Source organism: Colobus angolensis, unplaced genomic scaffold (assembly GCF_000951035.1).
Source record: "Colobus angolensis palliatus isolate OR3802 unplaced genomic scaffold, Cang.pa_1.0 Scaffold184, whole genome shotgun sequence".
In the NCBI taxonomy this organism is placed as follows: domain Eukaryota; kingdom Metazoa; phylum Chordata; class Mammalia; order Primates; family Cercopithecidae; genus Colobus; species Colobus angolensis.
Genome location: NW_012114977.1, coordinates 4,624,365 through 4,639,215, shown reverse-complemented (window position 1 = coordinate 4,639,215; position 14,851 = coordinate 4,624,365). Strand labels below are relative to the sequence as shown.

Below are 14,851 nucleotides of genomic sequence, written 5' to 3'. Positions count from 1 at the left end.
CCAGGATGGTCTCGATCTCCTGACCTCGTGATCCGCCCGTCTCGGCCTCCCAAAGTGCTGGGATTACAGGCTTGAGCCACCGCGCCCGGCCTGGTATGTGTTTTAAATACCTCTAGGAAGACAATGGATGTGGAGACTGAAGTCTAGGCCCAAGAGTCCTGAGACTTGATCTCTAAACGCAGCCATGCTTCTAGCCAGCTGCATAATGTCAGGTCAGCTGGGCCACATCACCTGGGACCTCGCCTGTCCCTTCCAGCTCTGTCAGTCTGTGGACCTGATCCCAGCGCTGCAAATCCCAGACAAGGACAGAAGAACAGGGTGAAATCCCAGAGCCAGCCCTGGCTAGAGCCACCACAAGCCATCTGCTCATCCTCTTACCTTCCCTTGTTTATTTGTTTTCCCTTTTTTGCCTGGACTCTTAATCTAATCTCTGCCTGTCCAGGGATTTTCTTGCTCAGACCTCAGCTGAGTACGTAGAGGGAAGAGAAGCAGGCACACTCTTGGAAAGGAAGGGAGGGGGCCTCTGCCACTCAATACAGCAGGAAGCCCCCGAGGGGCTACAGATGTGGCCTAGTCATTGCCCTTCTCCACACTTGGATGGCCCATCTATACAACCGAGCCTTTTGCACCACATCCCTGCTTCTCAAAGTGAGGTCCTTGGACCAGAGGTATCTGCCACCACCTGAGAGCCTGGGACCTGCTCAATCCCAGGGCCCGTTGCAGACCTACACATCAGCATCTGCATTTAGCAGGATTCTCAGGTGACCGTGTGCACACTGAAGTCTGAGAAGCCCTTGTCTAGATGATGTGGAGGCTCCACTGCAGCTCTGGAATGTGGTCATCACTGTTACGGGCAGAACTAACATGTCCTGCCCCCTTCTAAGTGTCAGGCCCAGGGAACCCTCATTTTCCTAGAAAAGGGCACAGAGGCTTGGAGTTATCTCTTGCCCAAGATAACGCTAGGAGTTGCAGAGAGCAGGGATCCCGGCTCGTGCCTATCTGACTCCAAACCACATGCTCTTTCTTTTTTGTCTGTTGACTCTTCATCAGAAATCTATCTTTGGCTTTTTTTTTTTTTTTTTTTTCCGTATCACAACTGATGACCTGGTTCCATTCCAATCAGTTTGGGATAGAGTTGTTCCACTAGTCTCCCAAGAAAGGACTATGGTAGAATTCAGGGGTGCTGATTTCCATTCAAACAGTTGAATGTTCTGAACGTCCTAATTAGCCCAAGAAGGCGTGGTCTTTATAGAGAAGTAGGCCAGTCTTTTTCAGGGTGTAAGTCAGTAGAGTTAAAGTCATGACGGTATCGGTGCTTGGCTCCCTTTGGGGAACGTGTGGGTGGAAGCCCTGGGCGGCAGGGGCTGACACTGCCTATGGGTCTATAAGCAGAAGATAATTGCATCCCAGCCCTGCATATGGCGGCCCACCCAGAGATTACATGGTAGGAACCTCCCTGTGCCATGTACTTACTCTCCAAGGAATCGGTCTCCTCTAAGAATAGGCACATGGTGACATCCTGGAAATGTTCTTCTGATCTGGGGACTCTGGCTCCCTGCCTGCTCCCTGTCACCCCCCACCCCCCTCCACCCCCGCTTTTCCTGTGGTCTGTTTTATTTCTTTGCTTACAGATGTTCCAGTCAAAGGCTTGGGAGGGGATGGGAGGGGAAGGAAGGACATGCTGAGTACATGTACCTTCTGGTCTCCCCCTCCTGGTCCATAGCTGAGAAACGATGACCATAAGATCCTAGGAACCTTAAGAGGAGTCCCTCGAGCTCCAGGTGACTTCTCCAGGTGCTGTGGGAGGAACAGGATCCTGGCCTCCAACCACTGTTGGGTTCCTTTTGGAAGCTGATGAGAGCTGGCTCTTCCTCTCCTCAAAACAAATATTTCTAAAAGTTTAATAGCCTATGTCAGCAGATTTGCAGACACTCTGAAGGCCATCTGGAGCCAGGCTTGAGAACCCTGGCTCAAATTAGTGGGAATGGGGAAAAAATGCCATTTCCAGTTTAATTGATGCTACCTCAGGGAAGAGAGCTCTGTTCTTTGAAAGCCCTCGGCTGAAACACAAAGATTGGCCCCCTTGGAAATTTCCTCGACAACCAGACCTGGAGGAAAGTGCCCCCAGAGTTATTCTCTCATGTGCACTGTGCCCTGGCTGATGATCTCCATGCGTCTCTCTCCTGCCTCTTGTGGGGCCACCGCTGCTCAACTGGCACGATGTGCCACAGCTCTGACAGGACAGAGCATGGGGCACAGATGCACAACGGGCTCCCCAGGCCACGGGGCTTGGCTCTCCCACCTTGGGGGAGCCCCAGGAGAGGAGCTAGGAGTTGGAGAAGCAGGGGGAATGGGCTGCAGCTCAGATGACAGTCCTCCGGGTCAGGGATAGCATTGCTGCGAAGAGGAGAGACTCCCTTTCACTCCACCCCGCCTACCACATGTGTGGTGCAGCTTCCTGGGAGGATCAACGCCCATAGATGTGATGTGGCCCCTGGGAGCCCCAATCTGAGGCCCTCATCTCATCTGTGGGGCTTGCTCCTGCCAAGGGGCTGCTAGGCACAGGGAGATGGCAGAGTGGAGCGAGCAGGAGGGCCTCTGCCTTTCTGGCATCTCCTCCCAGGATGGAAACATCCCTGTGTTCTCTGAAACGAGGACTGGAGTGTTGTCCCCACTGTGGCAGAGCGCCTGCGGGACTGGCCATTCCGGATGCCCTGGGGGCGTGTGGCTGCGGTGGGAAAAGGTGTAGCGCACAAGGATCTCCTCTGTAAAGGGCACTGAGGTTCTGACTGGGAGTTTCACTGGGGCCACCAACGACCTAGGACAGCAAAGAACATACCTGCTTCTCCCATCTTTCTCTGAACCAGCGTTATCTGCCGTCCGTTTTTGCATCCAGCACCTCCTCCCTTGACGAGTGCCATGTCTTAAGACACTGAGCTCTGGGCTGGACACAGTGGCTCACACCTGTAATCCCAGCACTTTGGGAGACCGAGGCGGGTGGATCACTTGAGGTCAGGAGTTCAAGACCAGCCTGGCCAACATGGTGAAACCCCATCTCTACTAAAAACACAAAAATTTGCCAGGCGTGGTGGCGTGCGCTGTAGTCCCAACTACTCAGGAGGCTGAGTCAGGAGAATTGCTTGAACCCGGAAGGCGGAGGTTGCAGTGAGCTGAGATCACACCACTGCACTCCAGCCTGGGTGACAGAGACTCCATCTCAAAAAAAAAAAAAACAAAAACAAAAACAAAAAAGCATTGAGCTCTGGAGTCTCACGGTAGAAGGCTGTGTCTCCTTTTGTCCAGATCACAATGACCTCCGCCAAGCATCAGGCTCTCTCTCCCCTTAGCATTCTGGAATTTCCTTCCAAGTCCACGCTTCCCTAACTCTACCCCAGGGATCCAGTCCCCTCCTAGCCATCCAGGGGTCACGACAGCTCAGCCTGGGAAGAGGAGGAATACCTTCCTCGCCAGGACTCACCGTCCCATCTCCCCAGAGTCCTGCTCTGTATTTCCGGGGGGGCATGGGTGGGTAGTGCTGCTAGGCGGGAGGGGCTCTAGGCTCTAATCCAGGCAGCTGGGAAGGAGATGTGGCCCTAGGGAGGGATGACTGCATACGCCCGAGAGGCAAAGCGAAGATGCCCAGGACAGAAGCCAGGGAAAATTGGGAGGCCGTGAAACCAGCTGTTCCCCTCTGAGTGTTTGCAGGGGAAAAACTGAAGCTAGGGAAGATTTAAATCAAGTCTGCAGGAAGCCGAGGAGTGGGATGGGGTCAGCCTTACAAGAGTCCGTCTGTGCGCTCCGTCTGAATTCTGTTTAGACAACGGAGCATCAACCTATTTCTCTTCAGTCTTTCCAGCCGGTAAACATGGTCACATAAGCCCCTCTCTGAGCGATGCAGACATTTTTTAGGCAGTGAGTCAGACCTCATGTCTCTTCTTGCTCCTTCAAGAAGCCAAAATAGACTTTCTCAAAGTCGTCACTTCCACGGCCACAAAATGCCTCCTTGTGAATGTTCTCTGGAACTCAGGCTCAGCGTCATTTTACCCAGAAACATGAGTGACCGAGGGAAGCCCAACTTAGCAACTCCTGATATTTTTAGCACAGGCAAATGCAGGAGGAAGGGAAAAGAGCCTCGAATTTCCTCGCAGGAAACCTATCCTGTTCTTTGCTGTCTTCCCCGTGCCCCCACCACCCGTACACAGCAGAGGGAACCTGAGGCCAAGGGCAGGGGGCTGGGGAAGTGAGGAGCTCCCGCCGGCCTCGGAGTCATAGCAGCAGTGGTAGTAGAGGTAATAAAAATCCTGCTACTGTGACTGCTATGATGGGAATGTCACAAGGAAGGGGACAGGTATGTCAAGTCCTGAGTACTCATGTGCTACCAGCCTCGCGTTAGTTATTTGACGCCATTCATCTTAATCTTGCAGCCCCAAGAGCAGGCATAGCCACCCTCTCCCCTTTGCCGAAGAGGAGGCTCAGATCCTGCACCCACAAAGCAGGGGACTCTGCTCCCATGACTTGGCACCTCGTTCCTCAGTTTCCCCCTTTTTCCGAATGTCCCTATGATGGCAGAGACAAGCGTATAGGAATAGTTGCAGACGCTTGCGACATGCACGTTGGAGGCTGGGATCAGGCTAAGACAGCCTGCTTCCTTCAGCCCTGGGCCTGGGCAGTGCAGGCTTTGGGAAGGCCCCGCAGCAACAGGCGACAGCCCCAGCCCCTTTTCCCTTGTTTATTCTGAACCAAGGGCTATTCTAAACCAAGCACATGTGTTCCAAGACTGCATCTGTTCTCAATTCCTCCCAAGGGAAGAGAGGGAGCGTCGTTATGTAAACCAGCGGCAAGGGATTTGCAGCCTGCTCGCACAAGCTCTCCTGCAGAACTCCCAGAACCCCCAGGGACGTGCCTCCCTTTGCGCTTGTGTGTGCCCCCGAGGATGAGTCAATGTCTCCTTCCCAGAGGGCCTCCCAGCTGTCTCTCTGCTCCTCCCTGCTTTATTTGCACTATGCGAGGAGCACAGACTGGCTGCTCACCTCCCAGGGCTGGAGGCGAAGCTGCAGGCCCTTCCTGACCGGGTCACAGGCATGACCTTGGGGAACCTGCGCGTCCACAGGTTCTGTTGCTTACTGCTCCTGTTCTTTCTGCTTCTCCCCCTTAATCATGCCTCTTCCCCTTTGGTTTTTCTCCCTACCCTATTCCATTTCAAAAGACATCAAAATGTGGGTTTTTTAAAATTACCCCAAAGAAAGTGCATCAAACAGGAAGGGGCTGTGAGAGCCAGTTGCATGCTTATTAAAAACAATAGCTGGAGTTCTGTGCTTATCATATGCAGTGCCAGCTAATCGCTACCTCCCCAGTACCCACAGCACCCCATGCATTACAACGATCATTCCCGTTCAGCGGAGGAGAGGACGGAGGCTTAGCAAGGTGAGCAGCGGTCTGACTTCAGAGCCCTGAGGCTGCCTCTGAAGCACCGGCTTTCCTTTCCTCAGGCCTCTTACCCACTCCTCTCCCCACCCGGCCCCCTCTGGTCCCCTCGAAGTATTCCCAGAGGCAAATCGCCAGCCAGGCGTCTGCTTGCAAGCAGCAGTTGCTCCAGAAACTGACCTCCAGACCGTCTCTCTCTCACTCCAGGCACTACCACAGCATGGAGGTGTTCACCCACTACGACCTGCTGAACCTCAACGGCACCAAGGTGGCAGAGGGCCACAAGGCCAGCTTCTGCTTGGAGGACACAGAATGTGAAGGAGGTATCTGTGGGCGGAGTGGGGGGATGGGGGGCCTCAGAGGGACTGGAATGTCCCTGTCTCCACGATCACCTGACTGGAGCCCAGGCCTGGCCCTGACCCTGTGTCACTCTGACCACTGCCACCTTTCCCCACCTGGACCTTCCTTAGCTATAGTGAGGTGCTGGGGGCATGGGCATGACCTGGTTCCAGGGGCACCCGGATTCCCCAGAGCCGTGCTGACAGGCACTGGTCGGTCCACAGGGCCTCCTGGACAAGATCCAGACCTCAGGACCCTGCTCCATCTGGGCTCAGTGGCCCAGACCCTGATCTCAATGCCCCTCCCACTCTGGCTGCCACCAACCTTTTTCTGGTGTCCCACTGCCAAGTGTCCCTACCACACCAGGCTCTCACCCTTCAATTCTAACCCAAATGCCCCCTCTAAATCGTGCCCCCAGGCAGGAGTGGCACTCTGCTCACACTTCTAGTAGGTCACTGCACCTGCCCTGTGATCACCCGTTAGTGCACCTGCAGCCCCGGGGGCTCTTCATGGGGAGACATGTCGGTTTTTCTTGCTAGACCCACTGTTTACAGCAGTGTCCAGGCATGGCAGCTTCTCAATAAATGTGTGTTTAATTTGTTCTTCATTGAAGCGGCCCGCCACTGACTTGCCATGAAATCACACAGCAGACAGGTTTTGACCTCTTACCATGTGCAGATAACATGTAAGTGTCAGAGAGACATGGGCCTACACTCTAACTGCTGATCCTCTAGAGGAGACAGACAGTATGACCCGCGTGTTATGCTACCCGCGTGTTATGCTAAACCACAGGCACCAGAGATTTCCCCGGTGCGCACACATGCAGTTATCCCCAGGCTGAGGATGTCACAGAAAGGCCAGGGTGGATCAGAGTAGTAGTCAGGGAGGGCTTCATGGAGGAAGGGGACCTTGAGCCTGGCCTGAGGGAAGAGACAGGATGTGGGTAGGGAATTGATTGGGGGGTTCTATTGAAATGAGAACAGATGAGCAGCCCACACAGTGGGGTGGGATGCTGAGCCCAGATGAAGCAGTGGTGGCGGCCTTGGGAACAGGAAGAGGGCACAGCAGTGGGGTCATGGTTCCCTGGTGATGAGCTCCCCTCTGCCCCATCTGCAGATATCCAGAAGAATTACGAGTGCGCCAACTTCGGCGATCAGGGTATCACCATGGGCTGCTGGGACATGTACCGCCATGACATCGACTGCCAGTGGATTGACATCACTGACGTGCCCCCTGGAGACTACCTGTTCCAGGTGAGGTGGGCAGGAAGGGGTTCCAGCCCTCCAGGGGGAGGAGGGGAGGCCACCTCCACAGGCTCCTTCCCACTGGTGTCCACACAGGGGCATGGAAGTCAGGCTGTCTAAAGGGCAAGGTGCTACCCCCAGAGGCCATCACAGTCCATCAGTTAACCCAACGATGTCAGGCATGGGGGCCTGAGAATTAGGCGGTGCACAGGACCAGAGACGCCAGAGACATTCACATTTGATTTAGTTAACACCTGGTGCATGCCAATCAAAACTCATCAGCAGGCTAGATTTGCTCCTCCAGCCAGTTTATTCCATCGATGCTCAGGCAACCCACACCTCTTGTCTCCTGTGTAGCTCTTCTCTCCACCATCCCTGTTTCTCCTATGGCCCTAGCCTGCCTCGGTCTGTGCTCTCAAGCCTGAAAACAAACTCATAAAGAGCCAGTCGCTCGCAAGTGTCTATGATTTAGCTCTTCCGGAAATACCTGCCTCATAGAGGAGGATCTGCAGAAGGGGCCATTCTCAAGACAAAGCAAATCTGTAAGAATAAAATACGGAACATGAGAGGCAGCCTGGCCAGGTGGCTTCTTCGTCAGAGGGGTTGCCGGGGTTTGTTCCCACATACTCTGCCAGGGCGGAAGGCCAGCCCTGAGGAGGAACCGGGGGCTTTGGCTTCCCTCCTTCCTGAAAACAGCAGCATGTTCTGGCCAGGGCTCTAACTGGGGGAGACAAGGGGCACTGTGTCCCTAACATCTCTCTGCCGGTGCATGGGTACACGTCCGCCTGCAGAAGCTTTATCTCACCCTCTCACTGTCTCCTACGTCCCAACCCATCTCGTTTCCCAGCTTGCCCTGTTGGCTAGCAAAGTGGATGACCAGAAATGTGTCATTCCACCTTGAAAGCTTTCCTGAGGGGGCATTCAGCCAGCCCAGGGCCTGGCCCACAGTCGCCACCTACAGACAGCCCTCTGAAGAAACAGCACCTTCAGAGAAGTCACCACAGAGGGGCTTTCAGAGGATTCCTAGGCAGTTTCAGAGGCTGGAAAGCAGACAGCCAAGCACTTTTCCACCCACAAGCCCAGAACCACAGACTTGGAGAGGTCTAACCAGAGAGTTATTTATTTTAAAAGATGAATAGCCGTGGCCATGTGCACGTAGACAGTGCCTGGTGGTTTCTGTTTGAGGTTTGCTATCATTTTGCCGGGTGAGTGTGTATCTCCCTGTATTCTGGCCAGTGCCATCCACTTAATAACTACGATGAATTGCCTAAGCCTGGGGAACCCATTGTTTCATTTAATCTCCCAAGGAAGGGGCATCATCATTACGCTCCTTTCACGGCCACACAACCCCAGACATATCAACTCTTGATTTTGTGTTCTCAATCCCTAAATGATACAATTAGCAAATGGACTCATTATCATTAGGGGCATGTTAATACCTCCAATGAATCAAAAAGAACATTCCCCTTAAGATAGACATGGGCCGGGCGCGGTGGCTCAAGCCTGTAATCCTAGCACTTTGGGAGGCCGACACGGGCGGATCACGAGGTCAGGAGATCGAGACATCCTGGCTAACACGGTGAAACCCCGTCTCTACTAAAAAATACAAAAATCTAGCCGGGCAAGGTGGTAGACGCCTGTAGTCCTAGCTACTGGGGAGGCTGAGGCAGGAGAATGGCGTGAACCTGGGAAGCGGAGCTTGCAGTGAGCTGAGATCCGGCCACTGCACTCCAGCCTGGGCGACAGAGCGAGACTCTGTCTCAAAAAAAAAAAAAAGATAGACATGGAACTTTAGGCGCTACAAGCGCTGACCTGGGGATTCACAGGACACAAGTGCTGGCCTTCATTTCAGACATCAGTGGTGCTGTGAAGGATGGGAGGAGGGAGCTGGGCAAGAAGGAAGTGGCCTTCCATGCAGAGGGGCCTGTGCAGAGCTCAGAGGCAGGGCTGAAGGGGCCTCCTGGCTCCTGGTGGCCCCTGCTTTAATCCGCTTCCTCATCATTTCCTAGATTCATAGACATACAGAAACCTACAGCCACTTCCCACACGCCCTTGTGAGACTTTAGCCTGCAGTAGTTGAATGGGGTGAGACAGTGGGGGACACAGATTTTCAGCCCCACCTCCACCCCACACGTCACACTGGCTCTCATGCCCCCAACGCAAGCCCTTGCTGCATTCAGCCGGCTTCATGGCTGCACTGTGGAGACGCCTGGGCGGCCGAGGAGCTGCCTGGGCCTGCACAGCTGGAGGCCTTGGCATGGGGAGCTGTGTTTGCCCCATGCCATGTGTGGGCCAGGGACGAGGGGGCAGCTAGAATGGCTGGGTGGGAGAGAAAACGTAATCCACCCCGGAGCGGGGCATGTGCCTCCTTAGCTAAAGGGACAGGGCCCCAGCTGGGCCAGGTGCAGGCCCCCAGAACAGCGCCACTGAGCCAACACAGGGCTGGCTGCCAGGCTGGCCTTGGCTTCCCTCAGCTCCTCTTTGGGCAAGCCCAGGGGCCTGTTAAAGGGTCATGTCCAGGCCCTTCTGGGGCCCCAAATTTAGAGAATGTTCCTGAACGAGCAGCCTATACCCGCCCCCACGCTATGGGTCGTAGCCCTTCCAAATGTGGCAGGACCCTCGAGGGAAGGCCTGTCATCTGCGTGCTCTGCCCCTCTGTTCACCACTGTTGTCTCTTCTCCCTCCCCCTCCCTTTCTCTTTTCTCCTCGGGTCCTCACTGCGAACCTCCCCTTTTCTGTCCCCTCACAGACACCCTCTCAGAATATGTCCTTCCTATTCCTGCTGTTCTGGGCGAAGTCCCTGCAGCTGGGGGGATGCAGAGGCAGGGGTGGAAGGACGGGGAGAGGATGCGGCTTCTCCAGCAGCCCCAGAGCCAGGCCCTGGCCCAGCAGAACAGGCAGGAACACAGATCCCCACGTCCCACCCGTCACTTCACAGATAGAGGAAGGGACGTGTCCACAGTCACGTGGCTGTGACGAGTGTCCCATCTCCAGTGCCCAGGCAGCCCTCTTCCCGCTTCCCACACTGCCAGGTCCTCCCCATACCCTTCTGCTTCTCTTCAGCATCTTCCTCTGGGACCTCCCCAGACCCCAACTCCTGCCTCCCCCAGAACTCCCAGGAGGGGGTGACCCCCTTCCGAAGGCCCACCCTGGGTAGAGGGGTGTGTGTTACACTGCCGTGGACAGAGGGCAGGGTCTCCCTCCTCCGGGCCATGCTCCCTGTGCTCCCTGACTCATCTCTGCCCCACCCCAAGGACTTTGTTGGGACCCACAGACTCCCTTCTTGGGTCCCGGCACCTGCCACGCTCCCCTTCCCTGAGGTCGCTGGTCTCGCAGAGCCCCGGGCCTGGGTGGAGGTGGCCGCAGAGGGAACCAGCAGCCTCCTCTGCCCCGCTTCTCCGCAGGTTGTTATTAACCCCAACTTCGAGGTTGCAGAATCTGATTACTCCAACAACATCATGAAGTGCAGGAGCCGCTATGACGGCCACCGCATCTGGATGTACAACTGCCACATAGGTAAGGTCCAGGCCGCCCCCGCTCCAGGAAGCAGGCGGGAGCTGCCCCACTTTCTCAAGGACCCAGAGGCAGCTTCCTAATTTGGGTAAAGAGCTCGGGGAATGCAGCCAGCATCACATTTCCACATTCAGACGGAAGCCACAGACACACAGGCCTGGATGGAGACTGAGTTTTTACAGCCAGCTCCGGCCGTGGAGAGAAGGTGGTACAGGACCGGGCCGGCCCAGCACAGACCCCAAGGCTATTTAAGGGTTGGAGCCAAGGCCGCTGGCTCATTATGCATGTGACCTCAAAAATGTGGGCATCAGCAATCTGTGGGCTCTGCCTATCAGGCTTTTCTGTCAAGAGCTGGAAGCTAGCAAACCATGGTTATTTCTAGTGTCCAATAAAGACACTTTTTTCCTTGGATGATAGGACTTGGGGAACAAGAGGGAAGGCAGAGCTTTTTCCTCTGCAGGAAAAGTCATGGGCCTCACTCTTGGCAAAATGTTAAAATTAAAGGCGCTACATTTATTCGCTCGTTCACTCAACTTTGACAGAGCACCTGCCATGTGCCCAGCCCTAGAGATGGCCAGCGCCTGGCACCTGTCCTTGTGAGGGCACACAGAGGTGGCCCCGGCAGAGCCCCTGAGGCTCACTCATCCGGCTCAGGGTCAGGCAAGGCCTGGGCACCTCATCTGCCCACTCTCTCCCCCCGATTCTTACTCTTCAGGTGGTTCCTTCAGCGAAGAGACGGAAAAAAAGTTTGAGCACTTCAGCGGGCTCTTAAACAACCAGCTCTCCCCGCAGTAAAGAAGTCTGCGTGGTCATCTCCTGTCTTCAGGCCACATCACATCTTCCGTGGGACTTCCCCCAACAACTGAGTCTGAACGAACGCCGCCGCGCCCTCACCCAGCCCGGCCCCCACCCCGTCCAGACCCCTGCAGCCGTGTCCAAGCTCAGGAGGAAGGGGACCCTCCCGTTATTCACCGGGGGCTGCTGCCTGACCCTTGGGGCCTGAGAAGGCCTTGGGGGCTGGGGTTTGTCCACAGAGCTGCTGGAGCAGCACCAAGAGCCAACCTTGACCGGGACGAGGCCCACAGACGGGTTGTCATCAGCTTGTCCCATTCAAGCCACCGAACTCGCCACAGACACAGTGCAGCCGTGCTCTTCTCCAGTGACACGTGGACAAACGTGGGCTCATCAGCCCCCAGAGAGGGTCAGGCCCAATCCTGTTTCTCCTCCTCTTAGGTCGTTTTCAGCAAACTTGAATATCTAGACCTGTCTTCCATTGAAACCCTCTAGTCTCTTCTAGTCCCATAGATAATGGTGCCACGTGTTTTCTGATTCAGTGAGCTCAGACCTGGTGCTTCTCTCTCCACACCCCCCGACCTTGTTTTTCAGGATACTATTATTATATTTTCACAGACTTTTGAGACACAAGTTTATTGGCATTTAATATTGGACATCTGGGCCTTTGGAAGTACAAATCTAAGGAAAAACCAACCCACCTGTGTAAGTGACTCATCTTCCTATTGTTCCAGTTCTGTGGGTTTTTGATTGAACGGTGCTATAACCAGGGTCCTGGGTGACAGGGCGCTCGCTGAGCACCATGTGTCATCACAGACACTTACACATACTTGAAACTTGGAATAAAAGATTTATGAAACGTGTCTGTGTTTCCTTTGACCCACAGTACCTGGGCCCTGAGCAGCAGACTTCCTGTGTTCAGTGGCCGGAAGAAGAACTTCAGATACATTCATGGTTTTCCTTCTGTGGACATGGGTCCCCAGATCCCCTCCAGCCCAGTGTGGCCGCTAGGAGCCTCCTTCAGTAGACGCCAAAAGGGGCAGCTCCTGCCCTCTGGGAGAAGCAGTCTAAGAAGATCACAAAAAGCAGCGAACAGGGGTCATAACCTTTCTTGAACTCCTGTGGTTTTTACTGAAACTTGTCAGGAGGCGTAGCAGTTGTGCTAGGGTCGGATGGGAAGTCTAGATTTAAACAGCCACCAGGCAGCTTCTCAAAGCCAGAGGGCATCCTTTCGCAGGACAGGGGCTCCCAGCCATTCCCAGTGGCGGTGGGGTAGCCGGCCCAAACCAGCCACTCACCCAGACACAGGGGCTCCCCCTTGTGTCAACAGCATGCTAGGGCCCATGCTGTTGGGTAGGTAGGACCACATTAACCAACTCCACCCAAACCACAATTGATGAGGGCATCGGCGCACATTCAGATCTCACCTCTTGCCTTTGTTCACGTTTATTTCTGCAGCAACCGGCACTGGTAACACCAGGACCAGCCCAGGGGTCTCAGAACTGTCCCACAGCACAGGCCGGCAGGCTGGATGTCTGAACTGCTAAAGGAGTGTGGGCAGGTGCTACACAGCAGGTGCAACCCAGCTCCCAAAACTGGGCAGGCTGTGCACAGAGGCCCTGCAGGCCTAGCGGGGTTCCTCCCAGCCAGGCTCCTCAAGTGACCTTCCTTCAGCAGCCGCAGGCCTGCACTGCAAGGTGAAACAGCACCCCCTAGCGTCCCCCACAGACCACATTTCAAAGCGATCACATTAGAACAATGTGAGTTTTTATTTTTTCTCCATTTCTGAGACTAAAGCCCACCACACCCCATGGTGAAGCTTGAGGGTGGTGCGGGGCTGCTCTGGCATCTGTGAAGGCTTATGGTGTTGGGGCACCAGCTACATCAGGGCGCAGATCCAGGCCGGCTGGGTCTCCAGGCCTCAGGGCGGCAGCGGACCCCGGACAGCAGGCCGCTCTTTCTTTTTGTGTTGGAGTCCCAGGGCCCGGGCCACCAGCCTCCGGGCCACAGTCACATTTGTCTGCGGCCTCTCCTTCACCAGACGCAGGAGTTCTAGAAGGAAAGCCCCACGGCGGGGACCTGAACACAAGGCTGTGGCTGCCTCTCCCCCAGTAACACAGCAGCCATCGAGGCCATCAGAGCCAGCCTCTCATGTGACATGTGTGAGGCCTGGGCCCACCTGTACCTGTGGTGTGGCCAGATGCTCATGCGAGGGGGCCCACTTAGGGATCCTGGCCCCCCAGGGGATGCTGACCCAAACCTGTTGCCTCTCCATGCCCTTGTTTCTCCGTCTCTACAGTGAGGGGGCTGAGGGGTTCATCCTGCACACCTCCCTGCTTTTTAGGGTCCTTTGGGAGGGATATCAAGTCAGGATGGAACGCCTAGAGCTCAGAAATATTCTGAGCTACGGACAGGATATTTACTGTTCCAAGAAACCTTGGACAGTTTTGGCTACGTAACCACCCATGAGAGCACAGCCGGCCTCGGCAGGCCTCTTGCAGGCCCATTTTACTAGTTGCTAGTTTGAAGTCATGGAAAACTCGTGTCTAAAATCTCCCACCATGGTTTCTGGAGGGGGAAGGGGAAAGGGAGGCGCTAACGGTTATCTGGTACCTTCTATGTGCCCTCAGGGCTCCAGGCAGGTATGCCAGGCTCTCATTCAATCCTCCAGACTGAAGAGTCTGCTTATTTTACAGAAGAAGAAACCAACTCACACACTGAGGGACTTCCTCAGTGTCACTGAGGCCGACTGAAGTCACTGACAGAGCCATTTAGGGGTCCTGCAGTGGACTCCAAAGCCCAGGCCCTTCCCGGATCTGTGGGATACGGTTTCCAGGGCCCTCCAGAAGAAAGAACAAGCTTTTCCCCGAGCGGTGCCCAGAAGAGGGTGTGAGCAGGGGGGCGTCCCTGCACAGCAGCTGGCAGATGCCATTCCCCAAGGGAGACCCCTGCCCTAGACCCCCCTAGGCCTGCTGGGGAGGGGAAACCCAGCCCCACTGGCTACTGCAGCCCAGGGCTCCCAAAGAGCAGAGAAGTCAAGAGGGAAGAATGAACAGAGGGGAAGACCCTGCCCAAACCAGACACACACGCACATACACACGCTCACACACCATGCACACACGCACACATAGCCTCCCTATCCACGGACATCCGCTTTCCTTACTTGGCCTCTGCAAGGCTTTGAGCTTTGACTGCTTGGTTCCCTGCGTGAGGGGCCGGATCTTGAGCACCGAGAACTCCCGGGTCAGGGCTTCAGCAGCTGTGGAGAGAAAGCAGGTGTGGAGCCACTCCCTCCTCCTCAGGATCCCGCGGCACACCTACCACCCCGAACGCAAGCAGCCGTGTTGTGCACCTGTTCGAAGCTCGGGGCAGGGCTGCTCCAACACCACCCTGGATGGGCAAGAGATGACTGCCGCCTGCTTGCCCCGTCCCCCAGAGCCCCACAGGCCTGCACAGGGACCCCTGCGCTCAGAGGACACCCACCCCGGGCTGGTCAGGGAGAGCACTGGTAAGGCTGTGATTCTGGCATCAGAAGAGAC

At 55.4% G+C, this 14,851-nt stretch overlaps 2 protein-coding genes across 3 annotated transcripts in view; one reads left to right on the top strand and one right to left on the bottom strand.

Moving 5' to 3' along the window:
• The window catches only part of LOXL2 (lysyl oxidase-like 2), a 100,225-nt gene extending 88,054 nt beyond the window's left edge, over nucleotides 1-12,171 (top strand). For both annotated transcript variants that reach the window (XM_011939859.1, XM_011939860.1), the window contains 4 exons: nucleotides 5,632-5,747; nucleotides 6,880-7,016; nucleotides 10,412-10,523; nucleotides 11,236-12,171. In XM_011939859.1, coding sequence (XP_011795249.1) covers nucleotides 5,632-5,747; nucleotides 6,880-7,016; nucleotides 10,412-10,523; nucleotides 11,236-11,315 — 445 coding nt within the window. In that variant the 3' untranslated portion in view covers nucleotides 11,316-12,171. The remainder of the gene's footprint in view (nucleotides 1-5,631; nucleotides 5,748-6,879; nucleotides 7,017-10,411; nucleotides 10,524-11,235) is intronic.
• An 886-nt stretch (nucleotides 12,172-13,057) lies between these two features.
• The window catches only part of R3HCC1 (R3H domain and coiled-coil containing 1), a 9,333-nt gene continuing 7,539 nt past the window's right edge, over nucleotides 13,058-14,851 (bottom strand). Inside the window, exons 7-8 of the mRNA XM_011939857.1 lie at nucleotides 14,476-14,571; nucleotides 13,058-13,364 (exon numbers count right to left, since the gene is read on the bottom strand). Coding sequence (XP_011795247.1) covers nucleotides 13,234-13,364; nucleotides 14,476-14,571 — 227 coding nt within the window. The 3' untranslated portion in view covers nucleotides 13,058-13,233. The remainder of the gene's footprint in view (nucleotides 13,365-14,475; nucleotides 14,572-14,851) is intronic.